This window comes from Argopecten irradians, chromosome 3 (assembly GCF_041381155.1).
Source record: "Argopecten irradians isolate NY chromosome 3, Ai_NY, whole genome shotgun sequence".
Classification (NCBI taxonomy): Eukaryota; Metazoa; Mollusca; class Bivalvia; order Pectinida; family Pectinidae; genus Argopecten; species Argopecten irradians.
This window is the reverse complement of record NC_091136.1, coordinates 39,941,488-39,966,107: the sequence shown is the minus strand read 5'-3', so window position 1 is coordinate 39,966,107 and position 24,620 is coordinate 39,941,488. Positions and strand designations below refer to the sequence as shown.

At 36.1% G+C, this 24,620-nt stretch overlaps 1 protein-coding gene across 15 annotated transcripts in view; it reads left to right on the top strand.

Moving 5' to 3' along the window:
* Positions 1-24,620, top strand: part of LOC138318562 (muscle-specific protein 300 kDa-like) — a 197,561-nt gene that overhangs the window by 168,784 nt on the left and 4,157 nt on the right. For 11 of the 15 annotated variants that reach the window (XM_069261040.1, XM_069261038.1, XM_069261045.1 and 8 more), the window contains 29 exons: positions 2,198-2,344; positions 2,722-2,892; positions 3,219-3,691; positions 4,022-4,184; positions 4,340-4,666; positions 4,963-5,301; positions 5,909-6,241; positions 6,495-6,628; positions 6,853-7,045; positions 7,272-7,904; positions 8,323-8,649; positions 9,335-9,655; positions 10,121-10,435; positions 10,991-11,005; positions 11,858-12,024; positions 12,360-12,522; positions 12,788-12,975; positions 13,684-13,834; positions 14,005-14,325; positions 14,545-14,745; positions 14,924-15,320; positions 15,663-15,859; positions 16,352-16,466; positions 16,641-16,846; positions 17,291-17,320; positions 19,201-19,530; positions 19,978-20,199; positions 20,590-20,757; positions 23,214-23,275. In XM_069261040.1, the coding sequence (XP_069117141.1) occupies positions 2,198-2,344; positions 2,722-2,892; positions 3,219-3,691; positions 4,022-4,184; positions 4,340-4,666; positions 4,963-5,301; positions 5,909-6,241; positions 6,495-6,628; positions 6,853-7,045; positions 7,272-7,904; positions 8,323-8,649; positions 9,335-9,655; positions 10,121-10,435; positions 10,991-11,005; positions 11,858-12,024; positions 12,360-12,522; positions 12,788-12,975; positions 13,684-13,834; positions 14,005-14,325; positions 14,545-14,745; positions 14,924-15,320; positions 15,663-15,859; positions 16,352-16,466; positions 16,641-16,846; positions 17,291-17,320; positions 19,201-19,530; positions 19,978-20,199; positions 20,590-20,757; positions 23,214-23,275 (6,809 nt within the window). The remainder of the gene's footprint in view (positions 1-2,197; positions 2,345-2,721; positions 2,893-3,218; positions 3,692-4,021; positions 4,185-4,339; positions 4,667-4,962; positions 5,302-5,908; positions 6,242-6,494; positions 6,629-6,852; positions 7,046-7,271; positions 7,905-8,322; positions 8,650-9,334; positions 9,656-10,120; positions 10,436-10,990; positions 11,006-11,857; positions 12,025-12,359; positions 12,523-12,787; positions 12,976-13,683; positions 13,835-14,004; positions 14,326-14,544; positions 14,746-14,923; positions 15,321-15,662; positions 15,860-16,351; positions 16,467-16,640; positions 16,847-17,290; positions 17,321-19,200; positions 19,531-19,977; positions 20,200-20,589; positions 20,758-23,213; positions 23,276-24,620) is intronic. The other 4 variants (XM_069261036.1, XM_069261046.1, XM_069261039.1 and 1 more) reach the window with 3 other exon arrangements.

Here is a 24,620-nt window from a genome sequence, read left to right as displayed (position 1 = left end):
GATAGTTTTGTGGTATTATGATGTTATTGATAACCTACATCTCTGATGTATTTCCTGTTGATACAGACATCCGAGGTGTACACACAGATTATGGTAGGGTCACGTGTGTTATTGGACTGAACCCATTCTTCTATCCCATCAATTCTGCATATGCAGAATTCATCCTGTCTACTCCATACATGTTTTTATCCGTTGCATTGTCTAACTGTTCTACCCTTCATTTCAAACACATTTGATTTCTCTTTATTTTGACATGTAAGTAACATGTACAGTAAAATTAAAAAAAAAAAAACTTATCATTGTGTTTCAGTGGATGGTCCTGTTTGACTTAAACCCTTCCTGATAATCTCCTAGGATTACTGCTACCCCCCCAACCCCTCACCTCCTACTCCCAAATAACTCCCCTAAATCCCAGGTTGGAGGATTGATTCTATATAATATGATCCACATGTAAGAAGTACTGTGGTACCTGGTACACCTGTAATGTCTCGCAGGTTATGTGATCACTTTCACTGCAATTTCTTTTTCAGATATTCTTATTGGAAGAAAAGCTAGTGTGTATAACAATATCCTTGTAATATCACAATTTAAGTGACATTTTCTTTTTTGTTGCTTTATTTGTTATATTTCATAAAAAATATATTACCATGTGGTATGTACAAAAATTGATTTTGAAAATGAGATTTGTTTTAACATGACCTTCGATGAAAAAGATAAAACATATATTATTTAGTTGTAGAAATTTTGGCTATATTTAAAGCAAACAAGGCGTATCATAAGAATTGAAAAAAAATTATTTCCATTGAAAGTATATTCAAATTTGCATGTAGTTGTGTTCTTTAAAACACAATTTAAGTTTCTTACCTAATTTTTGGGTTGTTTCTTTAGTTATTTCAATCAAATGTCTTGGTCACAATTATTATGATTTAATTGTAAACATTTCTGACTTTATATAGTTATAGAATTTGAATTATATTTAGTTTTAATCCCAGGTGAAATGTTTGCCATTTTCCCCTGGGTTGATGCATTGTCCCCTATCTCACTGAATTTTCTCCAATTGTCACTGCTATTTGGTCCTGCACAATCTCACACACCAGAATCTTTATTTTCCTGTTGTCACAATTGTTAACTGTTTGTGTTCCTTTTATAATAAAAAGACTCTACAAAACTTTTTTCCGTAAATTATTGGGAAAAAAGCATTGCTTGATTATGTAGCTTTTCAATTGTAATGCATAAGTAAATATATGACTTAATACCTAGGTAAGTCACTTATTGTAAGGAGAAATGTAATTTGTAAAGAATAAGTTATAATAGATTTCTTACAAAGGGCCTGAACTACAGCCAATATTCCTGATACAACTCAATAAATGTCCTGCCCAGTGCCGTGTTTTATAATTTTAATGCTATATTGCTAATAATCAATAAATCCTACCTTTTAAATTACCTGGGCAGTCTTCAATACCTACCTGCACAGGTAAATACCCCGAGATCACAGGTAATATGCTGATCAGTAATACCTGTTTTGTGTTGAGTACAGGAATATCATTGATCAGTATACATTAAAACGAGAGATATGGAACTTCTAAATCTTTTTACATAATTTAGTAGGTGTTTGGGGATATGTCAGAAAGCTTTGGGAGTTTATTGACAGGGTACCTGTCGCTATTAAAGGTTGAAATGGGATTAGAAACGTACGGATCTGGTGATAATCAGCTAGGATTATAGGGACTGACAATAATCAGGAGAAGATTATCAAAACAGAAATTGATATTAATCTCTGTCAGGTAGCTGTGTCAGGGCACTAACTAGCAGGACTACTCACATACTTATACATTCCTCTAAATCCCTGTGAGGGTCAGTATTAAATTACAACAGTTCTTCACTTTCCTATCTTGTGGAATTCTTATAAACCCTGTGTATGAATCAGTACTTCACAACATGTAACAATTCTACAGAAACTTTATAAGCTGTAGTTTTCCTAAAGCCTGTGTCAGGATACTTGTAATGATATATTTACACGCATGTTTTATACTGTGGAATTCTCAGTCCTGTGTACATGTTGGGATCCAAGAACTTCTACATGTAACAGTTCTGTAGAATCTGTGTAATTTGTGGAATTCTTATAATTAATGTATCAAAGTTCCAGGAGTATATCAACAGTGATACTCAGAAATCATTGTGTTGTTTCCTCTAACAGAGAATTGAGGCTCAGATGAAGAAATGTGAGAACCAGCTTGAGGAACTAAAGAGAAAGGGACAGGAATTAGGGGCTCTTGCCCCTCAGATGGTCAGCCCCACCGAGCTGAACGCCCTTCAATCTAGCTACAGGGAGCTGAAACAAAAGGTTGGTAGGGCCTGTTAATAGGAAGTATCAGATACACTATATAAACCCTTTTGATTATGTTTCAAACATGTCTCACTTAAAGTATTATTTTGAAAAATCGATCAAGTTAAATTTTTTATTGCTGTTGGATTTCTGAAGATATCATAGTTTAATATGTACGATCTCACTTCAAAGTCTTATGTCTAAATGAAAAAAGGATTAAATTGTCAATGTGTCACATAGGAGAGTGTGTCAATAAAGTTTATAGTGTCAGTCCAAAGTACAGGTTCTGTAGGGCACCATGTTAGTATACAACTGACAGAAACAACATTCAATAATTCTTCTTTTCTCCACCATCAAATTCTTTGTAGTGATGTTCTGAATGTCCTTTGTTTTAGGTGATGGACAAGAAGGCTGACCTGCTACAGTCCATGTCTGTCCAGGACCAGTATGAGAAGATGTTACTCGATTATGCTGAGTTTCTGGAGACAGCTCAGGATAAACTCAAGTCTGATGTAATTACTGCACGAGACCTTGACAGTCTGAAACAACAACTGGCAGCCCACAAGGTTAGATTGAGATATTTTTGGATGAAAGGACAAATAATTATAATATTTAACTGATCACCTTTAAATACACATTCGACTCTTCATCAGTTGACTATAAAAATACAGTGGTAACTAATGAGTGGAATCTTACATATATTGAAGGCAGTTTAGAAATTTTGGATTTTTTTTAAGTTGACTAAGTCACTTTAAAGCAAATTTAATTTTTAGGGTAAAATTGTATATACTATAAGATTGCTTTGGATACGGAGCTTCAAAAATCGAATCTGCACACAGGTAAAGAGTTACAATAGACATACACTGTATTGGAACAATCTTTGCTCTTTCAGGATTTCTTTGGTGACCTTGAAGTTCATCGTGCCATGTTAGACTCACTGGCCACTCAAACTGACCAGGCAACACAGAACAAGCATGCTGCTCAGAATTCTAGACTGACCAATCTTACTTATGTCATCCAAGACAAGGCAAGTCTGTTTGGACAGAAGCTTGACCGTTTGGTTCGGCAGTGGACTGAAGTTAACGAGAAGCATGGCCGATTGGAGCGATTCCTGGACACCATTGAAGAGGAAGTTCCTACACCTGTAACAAAGTCTGACTCCATGGCAACCATACAGGAGAAAATGGCTACCTACCAGAGACTTCAGCAGGAAATCACGGAACAGAAACCCATTCTGTACCAGGTGGTTGATAAGGGGAAGCAACTCCTGCACAGCATCACATGTCCTACACTGGAGAATACTGTTGCTGAGGCGGGAGAGAGATGGGTCGCTCTAACTACCAACATCGCACATCAGCTCAAAAAGTAAATATTCACATAGGATCTGATAACAGAGAGCAAGATTACAAACGGATAATTCTGTCAAATGATTGCATCTTTATGTTGGCTAGCCTGAAAAATACTAATTTTGGTATACCAAAGTAGAAAGGATTGTTTTTATACTTCACTTTGCCAGCAATATTATTATTGATTATGATAATAAAATAACATTATAAAAATCATTTTGTACAATCAATGCTTTAAGATTATAATCCTCAAAAAAAATTGTGTCAATTAAGTTTAAGAACTCGCAATTCCATTGTTTTGGATGCTTTTTGAAATCAAATTCCACTCATTAACATTTCTTTTGTTCAGAACTGAGACCCTTGGAGACCAGCTACAGGAATTTGAAGGTGAAGCAGCATTATTCAGATCTTGGCTCAGTGCTGCCAAACTCAAACTCGGCGACATCAAACATTTGTCTGAACAAGATCAGCATAGTATCGCAACGATTCGAGGCAAAGTTGATAAACTGTTGGTAAGATTCCTTTATTGCATAATGCATACTTATACGTTTCAAGGATACATTTATGTTACGGAATATGTATATAATTTTGGAAAAAAATTTTGAAGTATTAACCATATCAGTATTTGAAGCCCAATTTTAAAGCTCTAGTTGTATGTGATTTATAGGAGTTCCGTAAAGAGGTAGAAGTACAGATCCCCCTAAAGAACAAAATCCTGTCTGTGGGCAACCAGCTCTCACAGAACGCCTCCTACAGTACGACTGATCTGGAGACACGACTCGCCTGGTTTGAGGACCAGTGGGGACTACTCCAGCATGACATCGGTAAGGCAGAGGAGTTCCTCCATACTGCTCAGATGGACCTGATGCCATCCCGACAGGCACTCCATGAACTGGGCTCATGGCTCACTGATATGGAGACAGCCGTCACAGATGAAAATCAGCGACCTGTGAAGGATTTAGCTGATATAGAAATCCTACTGAAAAAATTCAAGGTAAGATATTTGGCCTGTCACCATTACTTTATTTCTTCCAGATGCAAGTTTATGTAATGTAATGACAATAGGATCATTAAGGAGATTCTTCTCTGAATCCAGCAGATTTATATTTTTTTTAAAAACAAACAAAAAAATCAGGCAAAAACATATCCCAAATTAATCTTTTTTTAAAGTCAGAAATGGCATAAAATGGGTGTTCTACTTCAATACAGTTAACTACAATATCTGCTATGATCTTTAATGGTAAGTTTTAGTGTTTAGATACTTTATTGCTTCATATGTATGGTTCACAGGACTTTAAGATAGAACTACAGAACAAACAGCTGACGATGGACTTTGTGAACCAGTCAGCATTGCAGACAAGTTCACCAGAAGGCGACGAAGCCCCCATGTCTGCTGACAAGACAGACTTTGCCGAACGACTAGGACACCTGAATAAACGATGGCAGGGTCTGAGTCAGGATGTGTCTGGGAAACTGAAGACACTAGAAATGATGCACACAAAGTGGATGGAATACAATCGGGCCCTGCTCCGTCTACAGGAATGGTTCCACGACCAGGAGGACAAGGTCAAGAGGTACCGACTCATTGGTCACGAAGTCAGCATCCGACAGACTATCAAGGATTGTAAGGTAGGTGAATAAAAAAGGTCATATAGAAAAGAAAAAGGGTTATGTAAAATGAAAGGAAAGGTCAAAATGCATTCATCATAGGCCTATACCCACAGTCTTAATTGTATCATATGTTTTTTTAACCAAAATGAAAGGTCACTAGATCATACTGTGGGAAGTCACAAGGGTCACAAAGCCACAAAAAATGAATTCATCATAGGCCTATACCCACAGTCTTCAATTGTATCATATGTTTTTTTTAACCAGAGATCGCGAGGTCACTAGATCATACTGTGGGAAGTCACAAGATAAGGAAAAACCATAAAGCCACAAAACAAATGAAATATCTCTCAGAGAAATTATTTATTTGGTTTAAAACATTATAATGATTTAAGATTTAAGATTTAACAAAACAAAAAAAAACAAAAAATCTAAAATGTATAAATGCTTTGGGGTATTGATTTTTTTTAAAATAAAATGCTTTGGGGTATTGATTTTTTTTTATTTTTTTTTTTTTTTTTTTTTTGTAACCAAAAATCTACCCAAAAATTTTAATGTCAAATAAACTGATGTTGTTTAAATTTTTTATTTAGGTTGTTATTTATTGCTAATTTAATGTTTTCTATAGATTTTGGAGCGTACCTTGGCCAGTAAGGAAGAGGATATACAGAGCGTAAAAGAATTGGGGTCACGCTTGGTTACACTTAGTGAAGACTCACCTGATTGTCAGAAGAACATCCAGTCAAGCATGGACGAACTGGACCAACAGTGGCGCCACCTTTCCCAGCAGGTGAAGGAGTTAGAGTCGGTGTTACTGGACTTCTGTAACCAGTGGCAGTCCTACTCCAAGGAACTACAGAACACCAACCAGATCCTGTCAGAGACAGACTACTGTCTGGGACGCTACAACCTGGTGGGAGGCGACATCACTACCCTCCGAATGCAGGTCGACAAACTCAGGGTAAGTGGTGATTATAATGGTTAAGGGATTTAATTAGAAGTTGATGAATCATGATAAACTTTCTTTAGTAGTTAATGCTGATATTGGTGTATTAGTAGCGTTAACGTCATAAACAAAACAAAAAGCAAAACAAAAACACCCAAGAAATCAGTAGGAAATCACAGAGTCTATCAAGTAAGGTTTTTTCATGGGTCAACCAATTTAAAAATTGTAATAAAGTATACTTTTCTGATACAAAGTTCTTTCTTTACAGAGTCTTTGTGGAGAGGTAGAAAGAGGCACTGCCGGTTATGATCGGTTCGTTACCCTTGGCAATCAGTTAATACAGGTGTGTGAAGCCCCAGTACGGAAGGAAATACAGACTACTCTTGCCGACATCTCTGGGAAGTAAGTGTCATCTTAATAAATAATACTGAATGTAACCCTGACAGCTTAAACAATTAATGTTCAGTACTAAATAAGAATTGTTGGTTAGCTGACTTTTAATAATTCTCTTCCACAACTAATATCTACCCAAGGACATATAAACTGTATATATTTAGAACTGGATGTAGAAGGGTTTAGAGGTTGTATGAATTTTTAAAAATTATATTTTAATGTTTTCACATCAGGTGGCGCCGTATGTGTGGAGAGCTCCAGGATCGTAGTGCGAGGTTTGAGGATTGCCTTCAGCAATGGCAGCAGTATGAAGAGGAATATAACTATGCCCGGCGATGGCTGGATACCAAGGAGAGGCATTGTAACGAGCTAGTGGCAGTACGAGAGGACAGTTCACAGCGCGAGGAGTGTTTACAAAAGAGCAAGGTAAATACAAGCTTGGTATGGTATATAGTACCAAAAAAACCATTTGGTATTAGTGAAGATTTTAAATAGATATAACTCACTGGGCTCTTATTGGATCCAGAGAATAATAATAGTTAAAATTGATGCAGTGTATTCTGTATTTGTAATTTTCTATATTTCTGTTAAAGCTGACTTTATGTGTACATATACATATCTATAAGAATACCATGTCTATCTGTTGTTGTAGGCCCTGCAAAGAGAACTTGATAACTTCCAGTCACGCCTCAGTTCCCTTTACCAACTCAGCGACACAATCACCAAAAATATGGATACATCATCCATCGTTGGAATTACCTCCCGTCAAACTGCCATTGAAGCACGTGTCATGGCTCTGCGTCAACTTCTGGCCAAGCAAGTCAAGCTGCTTCAAGGCGATCTGTCTCAGAGGCAGCGCTTCAAGGATCTGTTTGCATCCATGACAGCATTCCTTGATCAAGCTGAGCAGACGCTCGGTGAAGAAGAGATTCCCAGCTCATCAGAGGAGCAGGCATTGCAAAGAAGATACGATGAGATAAAATATCTTACTCTTCAGTTCAGTAACAACATGCCACAGTTGGATGCACTCAATGACCTGGGCTACAGAATGGCCCTCAGTGAGGAGGATTCTATGGCCCTTCGGGAACTGAACCATAAATTCCAGCGACTGTACAGTGAGACAAAAGAACAGAACAAGATACTGCAGGGCATCATTCTGATCCAACAAGACTTCACTGAGAAGTGTGACGCTTGGATGACTTTCCTCGCTCAGACGGAACAGGATCTGTCAACCGAGATTGCTGGTAACCTTGCCGATCTCACAGATCAGCAGAGGAACTGTGAGGTAAAATTGAATTGAAACTTTTTAAATAAACTTAATACTGTGTTAATTCAAAATCATATTTTTGTTATTGTTGAAAAGTTTTTTGATAACAATGTTGTAATAACACAATTTTGTCTTAATGGAAGAAAAGCACGGATTCAGAATCGGGTATCTTCCCTATCATAGCATTTGTTATCTTCGTCTGTGAGAGAGTTCTAAGTTTAGCACTTCTTATTTTTGCAAATTCATTGAAGTAGCACTACAAAGTACATGTGTGATTATAGGCCCACTATCACAAATAGAGCAAACACCAACATATAACAATCTTGTAAAACAAATCACCTCGCTAAAGTGCTGGAAGGCAATCCTGAATTGACCATGTGGTTGGATGTACAGCAATAAAAACCAAACTTCATCAAATCATCTTTTTCTATTACAGAAGTTTGAGTCTGATATGTACACTAAACAACAGATCCTACATGCCATCATTAGTGATGGACAGAAAATGATGAAAGAAGGAAAAGTGGAGGACAAAGAAGAATTTCAGCAAAAGCTTCACTTATTGGCTGATCAGTGGCAGAGTGTGGTGCGACGAGCCAATCAAAGGAAGGCTATTATAGACAATACAATAAAACAATGGCAGGCCTTTAATGAGCTGACAGAGAGACTTCGTGATTGGCTGACAGAAAAAGAGTTTGGAATGAAGGCTTTTGAGGTTGACTTGGTGTCATTGCAGAAAATCAAAAATTTACTGGACAAGGCCAGAGTAAGTTATTCACTGTTCATATCATTGTCTGTCATTTTCCGATCTGACACTGTGAGGGTGCTTATTTTCACAGGCTATGGAATCCTGAGTTTTTAACACATAAACAACTCCATTGGATTTAGTTCTTCCCTGATAATTATACATTTTTGTCCTTTACATCTGTTTCAATACTTGTGAAACAATACATGAAGGGAAAAAGTATACATTGGTGGGCTAATCTGGTGCAGTATTAATTTTATCTCCATATATGTTGGTTCTCATGCTTCACTTGTTTCTGTAAAAAGTTTCATCAATATATAAACATTTACCAATATTCACAATCTCCCAGGGGAACAAAATGTCATTAAATGAAAATTTGTTCTGCTGGTAGGTAATATATATCAATAATGTTGAGCTATACCTACAAGGCACTTTATAAAGTATAGTTATGAAAACAAGCAAGAATTTTTAGTCTTACAATTAGAGTATTAGTATGATTCCAGTTTCTAATCTACAACATATTATGACTATAAGGTCACTGTAACTAAATACAATGATGTTCTATGAATTATCATATTGAACTTGTTGGAGAGTTCAAACATCTAAATGAATAAGATGATAGTGTAAGCTGACCTGGTAAAACACTTATCATGTACAGTTTATTAGAATGAAAGTTTTATTTCTGCAACAATGACTATATTTGCAGCAAACACAGACAGAGTTCAAACTGCAAGAGGATGTTCTGAAGAAGATGCATGATCAGAGTAAAGCTCTGTTACAGCGTGCTGACTCAGATGCTTCTGACGAGCTCAAAGTCTGCACCGCTCAGCTGCAGCAGTACTGGCACCAGCTGTATGGTAACCTTGACGACCAATGTCAGAAGCTGGAGTCTGTACTGAAACAGTGGCAGGAGTGTGAGGAAGACATTGAAGACATCCTCAGCTGGCTGAAGGACACCAGACATAAACTCACGGCCGATCTTCCCACCGCCTACGACCAACTACAGGCAGAGTTACACAAATGCAAGGTAGAATGCATGGTTATTGTATAATTAAGTATGTAGAAGATTTGCATTTGGCATTTGTTTTTGTTAATTGTATATATGTCAATGATTGTATCTCAATTTCAACCATTATAAATGCAAAGATAATGAATAGGAGTTGGCATCAGTCAAGGCCTACCTAAGCCAGTCCTACATATATGTATTTATGAGTTGTGTAGATAGGTTTTAGAGAGGTTACATGTCCTAGGCAACAAAAGACAACAAGTCAGAGAATAAAGGTCACAGGTCAAAGGCAAATATGTTCACAGGCCACAAATGATAGGAAACAGGAAACAGCTAGGTCAGACTGGGGACTGTTTAAGACCTTAAAACCATAATTGTAATGGACAATTGAATGATTATCTAAAGTTGCTAGATTAATAATCTTCTAGAATTATAAAATCCATAATTAGGTTTTTCTCATTATTTCACTCATTTCTTCTCCTATAGGACATCGAGACAGAGTTTGCTAATGCTGAGATTAAGCGTGATGCTCTACTTGCCAAGGAGAGGAGATTAGGGGAGGTGATTCAGGCTGATGACCTGAATGTCCTTCACCAGAGAGTTCGACTACTTAATAAACAGTGGGACGAACTTCGCAACCAGGCAGCACTTCGTGCTCAGCGCATCAATGACAATATGTTCCGCTGGTCGACCTTCAATGAGCGTGTCCATGACCTCATGGAGTGGATAGATCAGATGGAGGTCAAGGTCATCTCTACCAAGGAGTACCACATTGAGGACCTGTTGACCAAAATGCAGAAGGTAAAGATAATGATTCGTCTTCTTTGGTTTTCAGATATTCATTTTAACCTTGATAGAGGGCAATAATTGTATAACAAATGTGTCTATGTTTTATAGGAGTCAGATCCCAGTGTAATAAAATCTTTAAAATTGTGAACATTTCTAAAAACATCAATCTTTTTCATTGCAAATTGACATTTATCAGCCATATTTTCGATAGATAAATTTGAAAGGAAAACCTACATAGTATTTCTGGTAGATTAAGTGTGCAGTGTTTAAAGCTTTGGATTCCAATAATCAATAATTTCCTGCAAAATGATTAACATTGTTTTCATGGATTTTCCATGTTTATATAAACTATGCATTAAACATGTACAGATTGCTGGAACTGACAAGGTACATGTAAAGGTCATGGCTGATAGATAGGTGGCCGGCTTGTAGACATTTTGATATCACAAAGGTTGTTGTGCTTTAAGAATTAATAAAGTTCATTAATGATTTTACTTACCTAGAATTATATAAGAAAAATGTGTAAGACTACAATGTCTGTAAATGTGTATATTTTTGCTGCCATAGGACATGATACAGAAGGTTTGTCTCGATCACAGCCATGTTGTGTTGTAACTTTGTGTCTTTCTTAAACTTCTGATGCAATAACTCGTTATCTTCAATATTTCCTGTTTCACTAAGAAGAGATATTCTCTCTGTCCATCTTAAAGTCTCACTATTTTTTCTTGATCCAAGTTATATTTTGATGATATACTTGTATATCACATCACAGATAGGAAGGGGTTGGGGCAATATAGATCTAGGTTGTCATCATCTTTCTGTGCATTATTTCATCTACACTCTATCTTCTCACTTCATTTCACTAGAAATTCAAAGATCACAAATACCCTAAGTTGTTCATTTTGACCTACATTTAGACCTTTAGCCTCCATTACAGAAATTTTTGTTTAAAATAGTGAATCAGCTTATTGCAGGTTTTTCATTGGTATTGACTAAGAGTTGTCATACTAATTCTATTTTTATTTAAATTCTTTGAAATTCAACATCTTAAATCTCCTAAACCTATGTAACAGTTTCTTATTTAGCAGATTCCTAACTTGGCACTATTTATTTTCATCTTTCTCTGTTTTGATGAATTTGACCATATGACACTTTAAAATTTGACATTGTATGGTAATTGTTCCATCACTTTTGAAATGCTACAATATATGGTAAATCAGTCACTGCATGTTACATACAGCACAAAATGACTTAAATACATGTACATTTCATAACTTCTATGGAACAGGTATAAAATGCAACAAATCAGCTTTAATAGAGGCAAAAACTTTAAAGAAGCTTAAAGAGTGAATTCTGAAAATTGTTCATTTGATGATAATCCAAATTTTTATGAAAGCCTTAAAGATTTAATTACCAATACATTTCATTAACCAGGACTTCCGTGAGGAAATGGCCGACAGGGAACGAGAAAAGATTCGTCTGGTAGAACAAGGCAAGGAGTTAATGAAGGTCAGCAGTGAAATACGATCCTCAGACATCGAAAACAGAATACAGCGACTCGAGGAAAAATGGCAGCACCTGTCGTCTGTTCTCAACTTCAGGTCAGTAAACTTATCCTAATATATATATATATATAAATGTAACTCTGGTCTCATCCCAATGTAACCGACTTATTTCTGTATTTATGAATTATCAATGACAAATGGTTGTGGATTCGCATTTAAGGTATTATATAGTGTAGATGGGAAACTCTTTATTCTGTAAATTCCTGCTGTAGATTAAGAGGGTACTAGATAAGAAAGGATGTCATGAAAGTTGGGTTCACAGTTTGAATCTGATGGTAGATTAAAACAATTTACAAGAGACACTGATTTGAGATTTTATGGATGTTGGATTAAATACATTATAAATAAACAAGTTGATTTTCCATTTACAGACAGAGGAAGTTACAAGAGACATTGTTGGCGGTTCAGCAACTGGACCTGAGTATGGCTAACCTCCGTAAATGGCTCTCCAACATGGAGCATGACCTTAATGGACCAATTATCTATGAGGTCTGTAACCGCAGAGAAATCCAGGAGAAGCTCGGGCAACAACAGGTAACAGAGACTGTTGTACTGTGTTTTTCAAATGTTTAATGATAATCATGATTTTTTTAAAGCAAAACTAAATGGTATTTGTTTGAATTAGATAAAAGATCTAAAAGAATTGGATTTAATTCTCTTGATAAAATATCTGATCAAGCTGAATTGCGAAAAATGTCTATCTACATTTTATGTTGTCAGATATATCAATTGATAATTAAAGTTATATGTTAGAAACACTGTAATGAATCTGTTTAACACCTGTTAATATGTTGTATAGGAGCTCCAGACAGATATAGAACACCACAGCGCTGGTGTAGGATCTGTACTCAATCTCTGTGAGGTCCTCCTACACGACACGGATGCCTGTCCTTCGGAGATCGAGTTTAACGCCCTCCAGACCGCCATGAAAAACTTAGACAGGAGATGGCGCACAATCTGTCAAGAGTCACCAGCTCGCCGGGCAAGGTAATATGTTGTTTATTTCTTTAGGAATGATAGGCCAAAAATGTTCTGGTTATCAATATATGTCATTAATGGAATGGTGGGGGCATATATTTTTACCCATGTTATCACATTTGGTCATGTCTTAATTATCCTAGCCATTTCCACCCCATTTTGTCTCATCTAGATTTCAAATGAAAGCAATGTTAGTATCCTACCAACATTTCTAGTTTTAAGTTCAAGAAGCCAAAGAAACCCTTCAATATAACTGTACATGTTTTTATAAAGAACTTTTTCTCCAGGAGCTTAAGGTTTTGAAATAATTAAAGATGCTCCACCGCTGACAAATGGTATTTTTTCACTATCAAAAACAGGAGCAGACGATTTAGTACTTTTCATCAGTTACAAAAGTTACTTACTTTACACCATTACCACCATTGAAAAGTTTGAGCTTCTCATTTTACTTCAAGTTAAAATTACAAAAAATAATTAATTGCATCCCGAAAAAATTTTGTGGCACTATATCCTATATGGAATGAAGTACTGATTGAGCATGGACCAAAGGCAAAATAAATTATTTTATATAATTTTTTGTGTTAATTAGACATATATATACACGATTAAACACCAATTATTGTTCAAGTGATGGATTTCATTTATGCTCTGTCAGCGGTGGAGCACCTTTAAGTTTAACTCCCCTCTAATCTCTAACTGTTTTGGTTTGTGTGACAGGATTGAGGAGACTTGGGAGTTGTGGCAAGCTCTTCTGGACGACTTCAAACTGTTTGATGATTGGTTGACAGATGTAGAGCAAGAGGTCATTGGGTCACCTCGTGACCTTTTGGATGTCAGTCTGACTAAAGAAGAAGTTAAACACTTTGAGGTAAAAGCTGATGATAAAAACATTATAGATAAAAAAACTGGAAAATGTTTAATTGTTTAAGAGAACTTTAAGAAGTAAAAACCCAAGTTGCTCACTTACATTTTATTATAATGTTTATGGATCAAAGGAAATCATCTTAGAAAATGTATTCTGTTCTTTTTCTGTGATAGAATCTTCAGAAGAAAGTCCATGAAAAACTACCAAGTTTGGAGAACATAAATCGGCAGTATCGCCGCCTCGCTCGCGAGGGTCGCACAGACCATGCTAACCACCTCAAACGAGAAATGCAGGATTCGAACAGTCGCTGGGACAAGCTCCAGCAGTGTGTATCTAACATGACACGTCAGTTAAAGCAGTCGTCGACACTCCGTCAGGACTTCACGTCGGTACGAGATGACCTATACACCTGGTTAAACGACATTGACATGCAACTCACAAACATTGAACACCTCCTGTCAATGGACACACCAACCAAGATGGCAGAAACAAGAGTAAGTGGTCATAGTTGTTAGGATGTCTTTTACTTTGTTACAAGAAATCCCTTGATGGTATCATGAATAAGTGACATTTATATAGTGTATAGGGAAACATACAGAATTGTTCTTAAAAGAGTTTTTACAATCTCTTCAGATCTCTTAGTATCAATTAGAAGTCATTTGATTGTGTGACAGAGAAATGTTATGCATTCACCTAAAACATTTGTATGACAGAGACTTCAGGATGAGATAGATGGGAAGAAGCCACGGCTAGAATACCTCGACCAATCAGCACTCTACCTCATACAGAAGGGAGACAGTGTTGATGCGGCCCTGGTCCAAAAAGAACTTGATGACTTCAAGATTTACTCCAGAAAGGTGTTTGACCGTATCAACACATACCAAAACAAACTGCAATGTGTTGCTGAAGCACAGGTATGTATCAAATCAATAAACTGTACAATATGTGTTTTAACAGCTTGTAGAAAGGAAAACACCACAGATGTTATTTTTAGTCGTAATATGTCATTTTATATTAAATTCTGTTTGCAATACCTCTGACCCTGTCTACTTTGCATATGAAAGAGTGTTTTACCTTTGACCTCTGATTCAGGAGGAGGATCAATTAAAGGCTGACCTCCAGGCACGTGCTGGTGTTGATGAAATTGATCTGTTGGAGCGTCAGTTGAAGGCCCCAGACAGTTTAGACTGGGACATGCAGGAATTGGAGGCATACCTTGAGGCCTCACCTCCGGAAAGTCCGCCGGAGAAACGCCGAGCCGCTGGACAGGGTATCTTACAACAGCGACCAATGACTCCCGTTAGAGCATCACGGTTACGAAGGTCAAGGTCACCAACAAGGTCATCATCACCTCTCAGAACATCCTCACCATCCTCCAGAGGGCGTTCACCATTCAGGGAGAACTCACCGAGTCGTTATGCTAATAGATCTCCAATCCGGTCACCTCGATTCAGCTCACCTAGTCGGTCAGACAGCAGCTTCTCAACAGGTGAGCCCAAAAACTGGGGAATTATATAATGTCTTCATCATGCTATCTGAGTCACAATCTACTTTTCTTCAAACTGCGTCACAGAAAACTTAACAGTCATATAGTGTTTCATATTCTTGTCCAATTATGTCAAAGTCAAATGGACACTCTTACAGAAAATCCTCGTTTGGATTTCATTGAGATTAATTACTAATTTGCTTTCATGGCAATCCCATGATTGAAAAAAATACAAAAATATTGTAGAATTTTGTTTGACTATCATAGAATAATTCTATATGCAAAGCAGGTTGAAGAAAAATGTTAGGAAGGCCAATATTTAAGTGACAATATTTCTGTTTATAGGTCTTTCTCGTGATGAGAGGAAGAAGCGTATGAGAGAAGAAGTGAGTCTGAGAAGTCGGGAGTCCAAGGTAGAGACATTACTGGAGAATCTGGTGGATGCACTGGAAGACGCTAAACACAAGTTGAGGATGGCAGAGAGGGAGATGAGGTGTTCCACTCCTACAGGCCCCGGACTCGACATGAGTGGGGCAGACTACGTAAGTTTTAATAACAGGCTTAAATAAGACATTTTATGTCAATATCATAGATTTACTAAAATACTCCAAATAAGTTTCTTCTAACCTTCAAACAATAATCTTGATGATGTCATTGATTTCACTTCTTGATTATAATCTTATCTTTCTGAATCAATTCACACCTACCGGTAATTATGTCATAATTGTCCAGAATGGCCTAAACAAGTATTTCAGATGTTATATACATGCTTTAACCATCATGTTTTTGGTGTTTATATTCTCTTGTAGGACTGAGCACAATTCCCTAAAATTTGTCTAAAACCTTTTTATTTTCATGAAATTGAGTTCCTTCTATGTACCTGATGTGATTTTAGTCTTGTGTATAGATTTGATTGCTAAAAGACCATCACAATTATAGGTTTTCAGAGATTTATTCATTGATTAAAATGAAAAATTATTTTAACTGATGTAAATCTTGCAATATTTGTAGTGGTATGTTATTAATGTTTGCAGGGTCAGACTATGTCTGAATGTGAGCAGAGTGTGGACAAAGTGCGCCGACTTGACCGTCTGGCTAAGTCAGAGACCGGTTTGTCTGTGATACCTACAGCCGATGAGGAGGTTAGAAGTAAGTATCCTAGAAATTCTTTTCTGTCGAGTAAACTCGAAAATGTTAACTCTAAACTAGAAAATATTGTGCGAAACTCGACAATCAACCAAAAGTCACTCTCAAGTATTGCACTGGAAACAGTTACAGAATGGTTAGGTTGTTGAGTTTACAGTAAATTCCTTTGTCCTACAGGCGTGTTACAGCGATGGGAGCGGTTACAAGCCCAGGCCATAGAGAAGGACTACCGTTTGTCTCAGCACAGACAGGATTGGGGTCAGTTCCGGACTGATCTGGACAACATGCTGACCTGGTTAGACAATGCTGAAGCCATGCAGTCCGGACACAGACCTCTTCCTGGAGACATCGTCCAACTCGACTCCATTATAAGACAACATAAGGTAACGTTTTACAAAAAACCTATGGATATTTTAAGCTATACAAGGAACTGAGGGGTAAACGTTTTCCAGAGTTATCTTCTCTTTAGAGAAGGTGTTGATCATTATGTCAAGGGTAGATGTAACTCTGTGTTGGGAACCAACTCAATATTGTTCTTATTTAATGTAGTCACAAACTTGTATACTAGCTAGATCAAGTTGGCCAGGAAAATCAAAACACTTTGAACTAAACAGTATGATTGAATTATTACCTTAACAATACATTTCACCATCAGAATATTCCCAAAAAAAATTAGGGTACTATATTACAAATGGAAAAAAAATATGATCTCTTCTTCATACAAAAACAGATTTTTGTGACTTTCATTGTAAGCCAACGCAGGGGTATATATCACTTCAAACCAATGTCCTAACATAAAATTTTAATCTTTTCCATTTATATTTCAGGATAATTCTTTAGATCCTTTGAAAGTAGAGGTATTGGACTATATAGTTCTTTGTAATATTCTTTTAGTCTACTCCGTATTCTGCTTTCCCCGGTTTTTGCTTTATACTTACACACAATGTCATTGACAAAGATTTATTTTTATTTGATGAGGGTTCAGATGCATTTAATGATGGGCAGCTGACAGTGTGCAGTTCAGTGTTTTAATTTGAGGTTTTGTTGCTTTCAGATAGCTTCATATATAAACATTGAATCTGTTACAATTAATTAAAAAAAATTAAGTCTGATTGCTAATTTAGTTTCAAATGTGATGCATAAGGACAAATATATTTTGAATTCTATTCGTCTTAAAAATTAATGAAGATGTAAAGATTTAAGAAAGATCCAAGAATTTGGAAATGATTCACTACAACAATGAATTTGTAATCTGACAAAATTAAATTAAATTAAAAGATTTATCATATTTAAACATCCCATCTTAAGTACATGTACCAGTTTATGTACTTCCTAAAGATTTCTTTTAAAAAGATATGTATAGAACATGTATGCTTTAACCCCTGAATTCAGAGAATTGAAATTGCTGTTTTACTTTTCTTTATTTTTCATGTCATATAAAAGCAATCATTCATTTAACACTTGATATTGGATTCAGATGCTGTATGTGTTTTCAAATCTTGATTATACTAACTGCATGTTCCTTAATATAGATTTAACAATTTAGAAACAAGCCACAATGCATGGTTAATGGTTTAAGTGGTTACCAGAAATCCTTTATCTCTCCACTGTGGGGAGGGACAGGGGTCAGTACTGATAGAGTGTAAACAAATTCAAGGGAAGAAACTCTGGCAGACCAGAATGTTACTGTGTAGAACTCTAATGTCATGGTCGCCCTCAAACTATGGAATATAGTAGTTGAATGGGTATATAGACAGTGTAACTCTCTACCAACAGCCCTCCACATATGGGTCATTGCGATTAGTGGTTAGAATGTTTGCGTCCTCTGGTAGCTACCAAAGTCTGGAGAAGTTGGCAATCCCAGAACATAAATAGCTCTATGTTATTAATTATAGATTTAGACCTTCAAAGGTTGAAAGTTTGTTGTATGAGGGCTTGTGTTTGAGTCTGTGAGGTTTTTAGTTGTGATATGACTTTGTGAACTGACAGTCCTGATTATGAAGGATAATGCATGAAAGGATACAGAAAATGTAGAAATGGTCTGGAGTTCAATGTCAAGAAATAGCTGCTGATAGATAGATTCTTATACCCCTGTTTCCATAGACGCCATTTTTATTATACAATTCAATAAAAATCAAGTGTCAAATCAAGAAATAAATGAAAAGAAAAGATACAAGTACCGTAAGTGTTAAACATCATACTAATTTGGAGGGGGGAGTAAAAAGAGGCGGGGTCAGGATAGTAAAGTGAAGTATAGTCTGGAAGTTAAAATGATACATTACAGTATTCATGGTCCTCTTTCCTTGTGAAGTATAGTCTGCTTTGTCTCTCTTTCTCAAGCTGCTGTACCATTTCTTTCCAGTATTTAGTTTTACTAATTTGACAATATTGATGAATTCTGTAATATTAGATACAGTCAAGTCTTGTCATCTAAAGACCATCAGGATCATTGTAAGATTTTAAGTTATATGAGTATTTCAGTGGAGTGAATTGTTAAGTTGGGTGTATAACATTTAGTTTGCCTGGACTGATGAAACAATTCAACTATATCCAATACTGTATCCTCTTTAGTCTATAATCAGTGGAATTGTCAATTAAATTATATGAAAACTAATAGCATTGTGAATGCATTGTTAATTTTCATTGAAAATGAATAAAAAGCAATTAAGTTTCAAATATTCAGTTAGTTCAAGTAAAAATAAAAATAAAATTTTAAGTTCAGTTCTTTTCTTTACAGGACTTTTTAGTTCAACTAGAATCAAAGAAAACCCGAGTGCTATCAATCAACCTTATTAGTAAAAACTTTATAGACATTCGTACTGATGAAGGTCGTTTGCTCAAGGACAAATTACGACAGATGAATCGTCGTTGGGAGGCTATTTGTGCGCATGCGACGACACTACAGCAGGAACTCCAAGTGGCGCTGATGCAGTGCCAGGAATTCCATCACACGATACACGACCTGTTACTGTGGCTGGAAAATATTGAAACCAAACTACAACAAAATGAGCCTGTCAACTTGGGGGCAGACAACAGTGCACTCTGGTCAAAACTCAAGAAACTCAAGGTGAGATATTTGGTTTGGATGGCTATTCCAAGGTACAGTCTCTATGTTTTTATGATTTTGATAGAGATAGTGTAACACAATTTTTTTCATTTTTTCACCTTCACATAAAAAATATAAATTTGCCTTTGCTGTCTTCAATAAATCCTGACAAATGTAGAATTATGCAAGTGAAACGATACCATTTTTGCATGTTTTGAATTTGTCCTTTCAGTATTGGACAAAAATAGTGGAAATGAGAAGAGAGAAATTCCAGCTCAACATTCTTTTATCTGTCTGGAATATAACCCTCCTATAATAAGAATTGTCTTGCTGTTTGCTGATATCATTTTTGCCTGTCTTGAATTTGTCTTCATAACTGTCCAAAAAGGGTAGAAATAAGGTATTCTTGGTCCACAACCCTTTGATATAACCCTCCGTTTATAAAAAAATTGTGTTGCCGTTTTCCAGGAAATCCGATCGGAGTTACAGGGTAACCAGCCTCGTGTAACCTCACTGAAGGATACAGCTGACCAGCTGCTAATGAACACAGACTCAACGGAGATGGTCACTGCTAAAGACAAGATGCACATTATTGCCAATCGTTTGCGTGCTATGCTTCGTCTCTGTTCATCGTACATCCTCAGTCTCGAGGATCGACTCGAGATCCGACCTTATTCAAAACCAGCATCAGTAAGTTACCACAATTTGACATTGGACTTCATTCAAACAAACGTTTCAAGTTCATTCGAGGGATCAGTGCTCCAGGGAAACATATACTGTACCGAATGACCCACTTGTACATTAATGTGGCTAGGAAATTATTATTTGGAAATTATCTTAAAAAGCAGTAAAGAAAAAACAAAGATTTATACCAATGAGAAATAGGAATGCTAAGTGGCTTTTATTTCTAGCCCCAGAAAAGTTCAGTATTGACATGCCATCATGTTTCTGATATGATTTGTAGTTTTTTTCCCTCTGGGAAACAATAAATGAGTATATATATCACAGACAAGTAATTATGAGTATATGTATCTGATACTTGGATAAACTTAACCATCTTGATTGCTCTGTTATTAACAGCCATCTCACAGTCTTGACATCAGTGGGGACAGTCACTCATCGGATAGAAGTACTGGATCTGCAGGCTCCCGATCTGTACGAACCAGTACTCCGAGATTTTCTCCAAGCTACCGACCTGGATCCTTCCTCCGTAACCGGACACGATCTCCATTAGCGCTATCCAGACAGGTAAATACTGACCTGGTTAACTCTTGTCACCTCACCTGTGTGGAATGTGTATAGCTCACCATGTCACCAATATAGCTAGTGCTAAGGTTAATAATGTAGATGATTTTGTTCCAGGATATTTACACCTTTATATCCTACCAGTAGTGTAGGAAAACCTGTATAGCCATATCAGTTATGGTAGTTTGTGCTTAGTAAGTTCAATGATTTGATGTATGATATATTAAGTATGAGGTTTTCAAATTATATTGTTTTACCTATATGATGAAATTTGATTATTTCATTATTCTATACCTAGAAAGTATACTATTTTGGATTTGTCACAAACTATTAAATGTACTATCAAGACATTCATTCTCTTGAAGTTGAAAGTTTCTTCAAATAAATCTTTTGGAAAATGTTTTATAGAATTTACTTGTATCTCATTGGATCACGATAACCTTGTCTAGAGTGAGAATTATCTCCCTTTGGTGTATTTCCTGTTACCAGATTCAGCTGCTTGTGATTGGTTGGTTATCAGGGTATGTACTCTGCCATTCATGTGTGACCATGAACTTTGAACTCTCTGGTCTGCCACTTGTGTGCGACATTGAACTCTGAACTCTGATAGCAGTGTACACCTAATATTGTTTTAATGTCGTAACATATTGTAGGAATGATCTAGCTAATATTGACTTATTGTCACTGTTCCCAAGACTTTTCTCTGTTGTTCATCAGACATTGTTTTATTGTGAGCACCCCTCTTGTCTATAAAGCCATCCACACTAAAGGGTATATGGAACAGCACCATAATGATAGGGTCTCATCTCTCTAATAGTTCTCTTTTATGTGTGTTAATTCTGTTTGTTCTTCGTTCAGGGTTGTCTCCCTTGTGACCAGGAGTTTATTGTTTGATTGATTTACAATCTTTAAGGATTTAATAAAACTAAGTTTTATTGCATCAACTAATAGAGAAACAGTAAATATCAGTGCAGAAGACCTGATGAGCCTGTCTTATGTTACAAGGGAGTGTTTTTTAGTCATCTTAAACTGTTTGTGGTGTCTGTCTGTCAGTAGATTGTCACCCACTCAGAAAATTTGGTAACATTAGCACTGGATGACCTTGTGCTTTATCTTGAAAGCTGATGTTGGTATTCAGAGTTCTGGAGTTCTTCCAAATAATCAGCTGTTTTCTTGGGTGGAGGCTTAGCAGATTGTATTAAAATCTCCAGTATCTAATGCGTACAACAATGTTCATTTTGATATTGTCATTGGATAAAGGTTGTAACAGATAGCTAATTGATTATTGTTTATATTTGTTGTTTTTGTTTGCTACACCTAAAGGTAAGCACATAAGTACACATGATGTTTCACAGACTTTCTAGCTGTAGCTCCCACACCCATCCCCGTTCACCATTGTCAGCACATTGGACACCAACATGTCAACCTTTAAATCTCCCCTGTTGTTGTAAAGAACCCTAGGATAAAACATAGGTTTTGGTAGTTAGACAGAAATGTTGGTCAGCATTTCTGAATCAATATCAAACTATTGATTTCAAGTGTTATGTCATTTTATACGTTTTATTACTAAGCCATTGTAATATGCTGAATTACTGTTGTCTGTGTTTTACATTTCTTTTAAAGCTTTGAAATGACGCATTGTCCTGAATTCATTCTAATCAAGGATAGATACTATGAAAAGGAATAATAAAAAAACAAATTTATTTGTGCCGGAGTTTATTGAAACAGTCATACCAGATGTGTTTAGTGTGATAATCTGTATCTTGTTCTTTTTTTTTTAAATTAATTTTGAAGCTTTAAGTTTTTATGACAATTTGTTCTGTTGCTTTTGAAAAACAAATGATCAAATCTGCTTCAACTCTTACATGCCTTACTTTTAAGCTGCATTGTAGATGATTTCACTGTTGACATCATCATTTCACCACAAGAATCTTATCCCAGAAAAGCTCATCTATAGGTCTAATAATGAACTGGTTTAGTTTGGTTCTATTGCTTGCTAAAGTGAAGGATGATTTTTCTCTGTCAAGGATTTTTTTTTTTTTTTTTAATTTTTCATTTCAAAAAAAAAAAACCCAAACTTTTGGTAAATGTTCTCTTGCTAATGTCTTCCCACAGTGTTTTTGGAACATCTTTAATTTGAACAACTGTGATGTCTCTTTATCAATGAATTTTAAGTCAGAGAAATGGCAAAACATCCTTATAAACTTAAATATTGATTACAAGTTGACTATATCATCTATGAAATAAATATAAGAAAAAAGATATGAATAAATTTTCATGGAAACTACACATTTTTGGAACTGGCATATTTGGTAAGATTTTAAAAATCAATCCAAAGACCATCCAAATGTTGATGTCCATGTTGTGTAGCTGGCCAACAGTAGGCTTATAGGATGTGTTGTGTGTGCTATTGGGTAGTAGGTGAGTGAAACACTTTTTTCCTTTGTTACTTCCTGCAGCTTTTGTACGGACTGGCCCGACCGTTGCTGGGAGCGAGGGCGTCTGCCCCACAATCGGACAAGTAATATGGCTACTACAACTCCTACTATACTGGTTATTGTATATGCAGCCCCGTATACCTAGGTGGTGGCCCAGTTATCTCCCCCTGACGGGGTCCCGCATCTTGTCCACAATGACACAATGCTTCTTTATTCAGTATATAATTTTTGCCTTTTTGAATTGCCAAAATCAGCAATACAATTAATTCTTGTTACTTACCTTGCATCTAGCTGGCATGTACTTGGAAGCTCTCTGGAGGAGCCACAAACAGAAATGCACAAATTATTATTTCTTGTTTTATTTGGTTTCATTATGCAATGACTATAATATGTCAATGTTGGATATAAGTTGCTCACATATAAAGATGGTGGCTATTAATATCATAAGAACTATTCTACATGGAAATGTGATAATAACTTACTAAGATGCATGCTTTGTTGTTGTAAAAGACATATAAATGCATGGATATATATAAAACTGTAAACATTTCTCCATTGGATATAACATCAATGAATCATAAATGATATTCCTGATCTGAAATTGAGTAAAGTTTGTGAATCAGTACTCTAACAGGCTTAGCTAGTTTACTGCTCTACTCCTCTGGAACACAACTGATTCTGATTCTGCACATGTCCACCCCAGACCTCACTCTGGGTAGCACAACCCCACCAATGCCGAGTCACTAGTGTTCAACATCCATAACTATAAGCTTTAGATCCCATCACAGGAATTCTACATTCATTTCAATTTTGCAGTCTTTATATAAACACATAGTTTAGAAATTTTAGATTCCCACTCAGAATTTAACATGAATTCCCATCACACAGCCTATCTTTGTGTACTATCTATGTGTATTACTAGTAAATAGGTTAGAAATATTTGCCCAGTCCCTTGGTTTAGATTGCCACATATATAGTTTAACATTTAACACTTTATATCTTCCTGAATCTACCTGATGCTCTTAGGCTATGCTTGGCTGGTATTTATGAGTGAAGATGATAATGAACTACAAATGTTTAAAATTTCTAAAAAGTGAAACACCATGCAATCTCTCTTTCGATATGAAATTAAGGTCTTTTTAGCCGACTACTGTATGTGTGCTAATTTTAGCACCTTTTATGATCAGATTCACATCCAAGATTGTGCTGAAAACACAATACCCCTTCTGAGCATAACAATTTGAGTGCTTTAATTTAAGTACACATACCCGGTACAGTATAAAATGGGGCCTTCACTAACCAAATTCCTAGTTTGCTCTTGAAAATATCCCATACCCCATTTTCCCAAAACCAGCCAATCTGAAACCTTTGCAAAGAAGTATAGTTCTCCAAGATACTATAGCTATAGTTGTGATTTGTTAAATATTT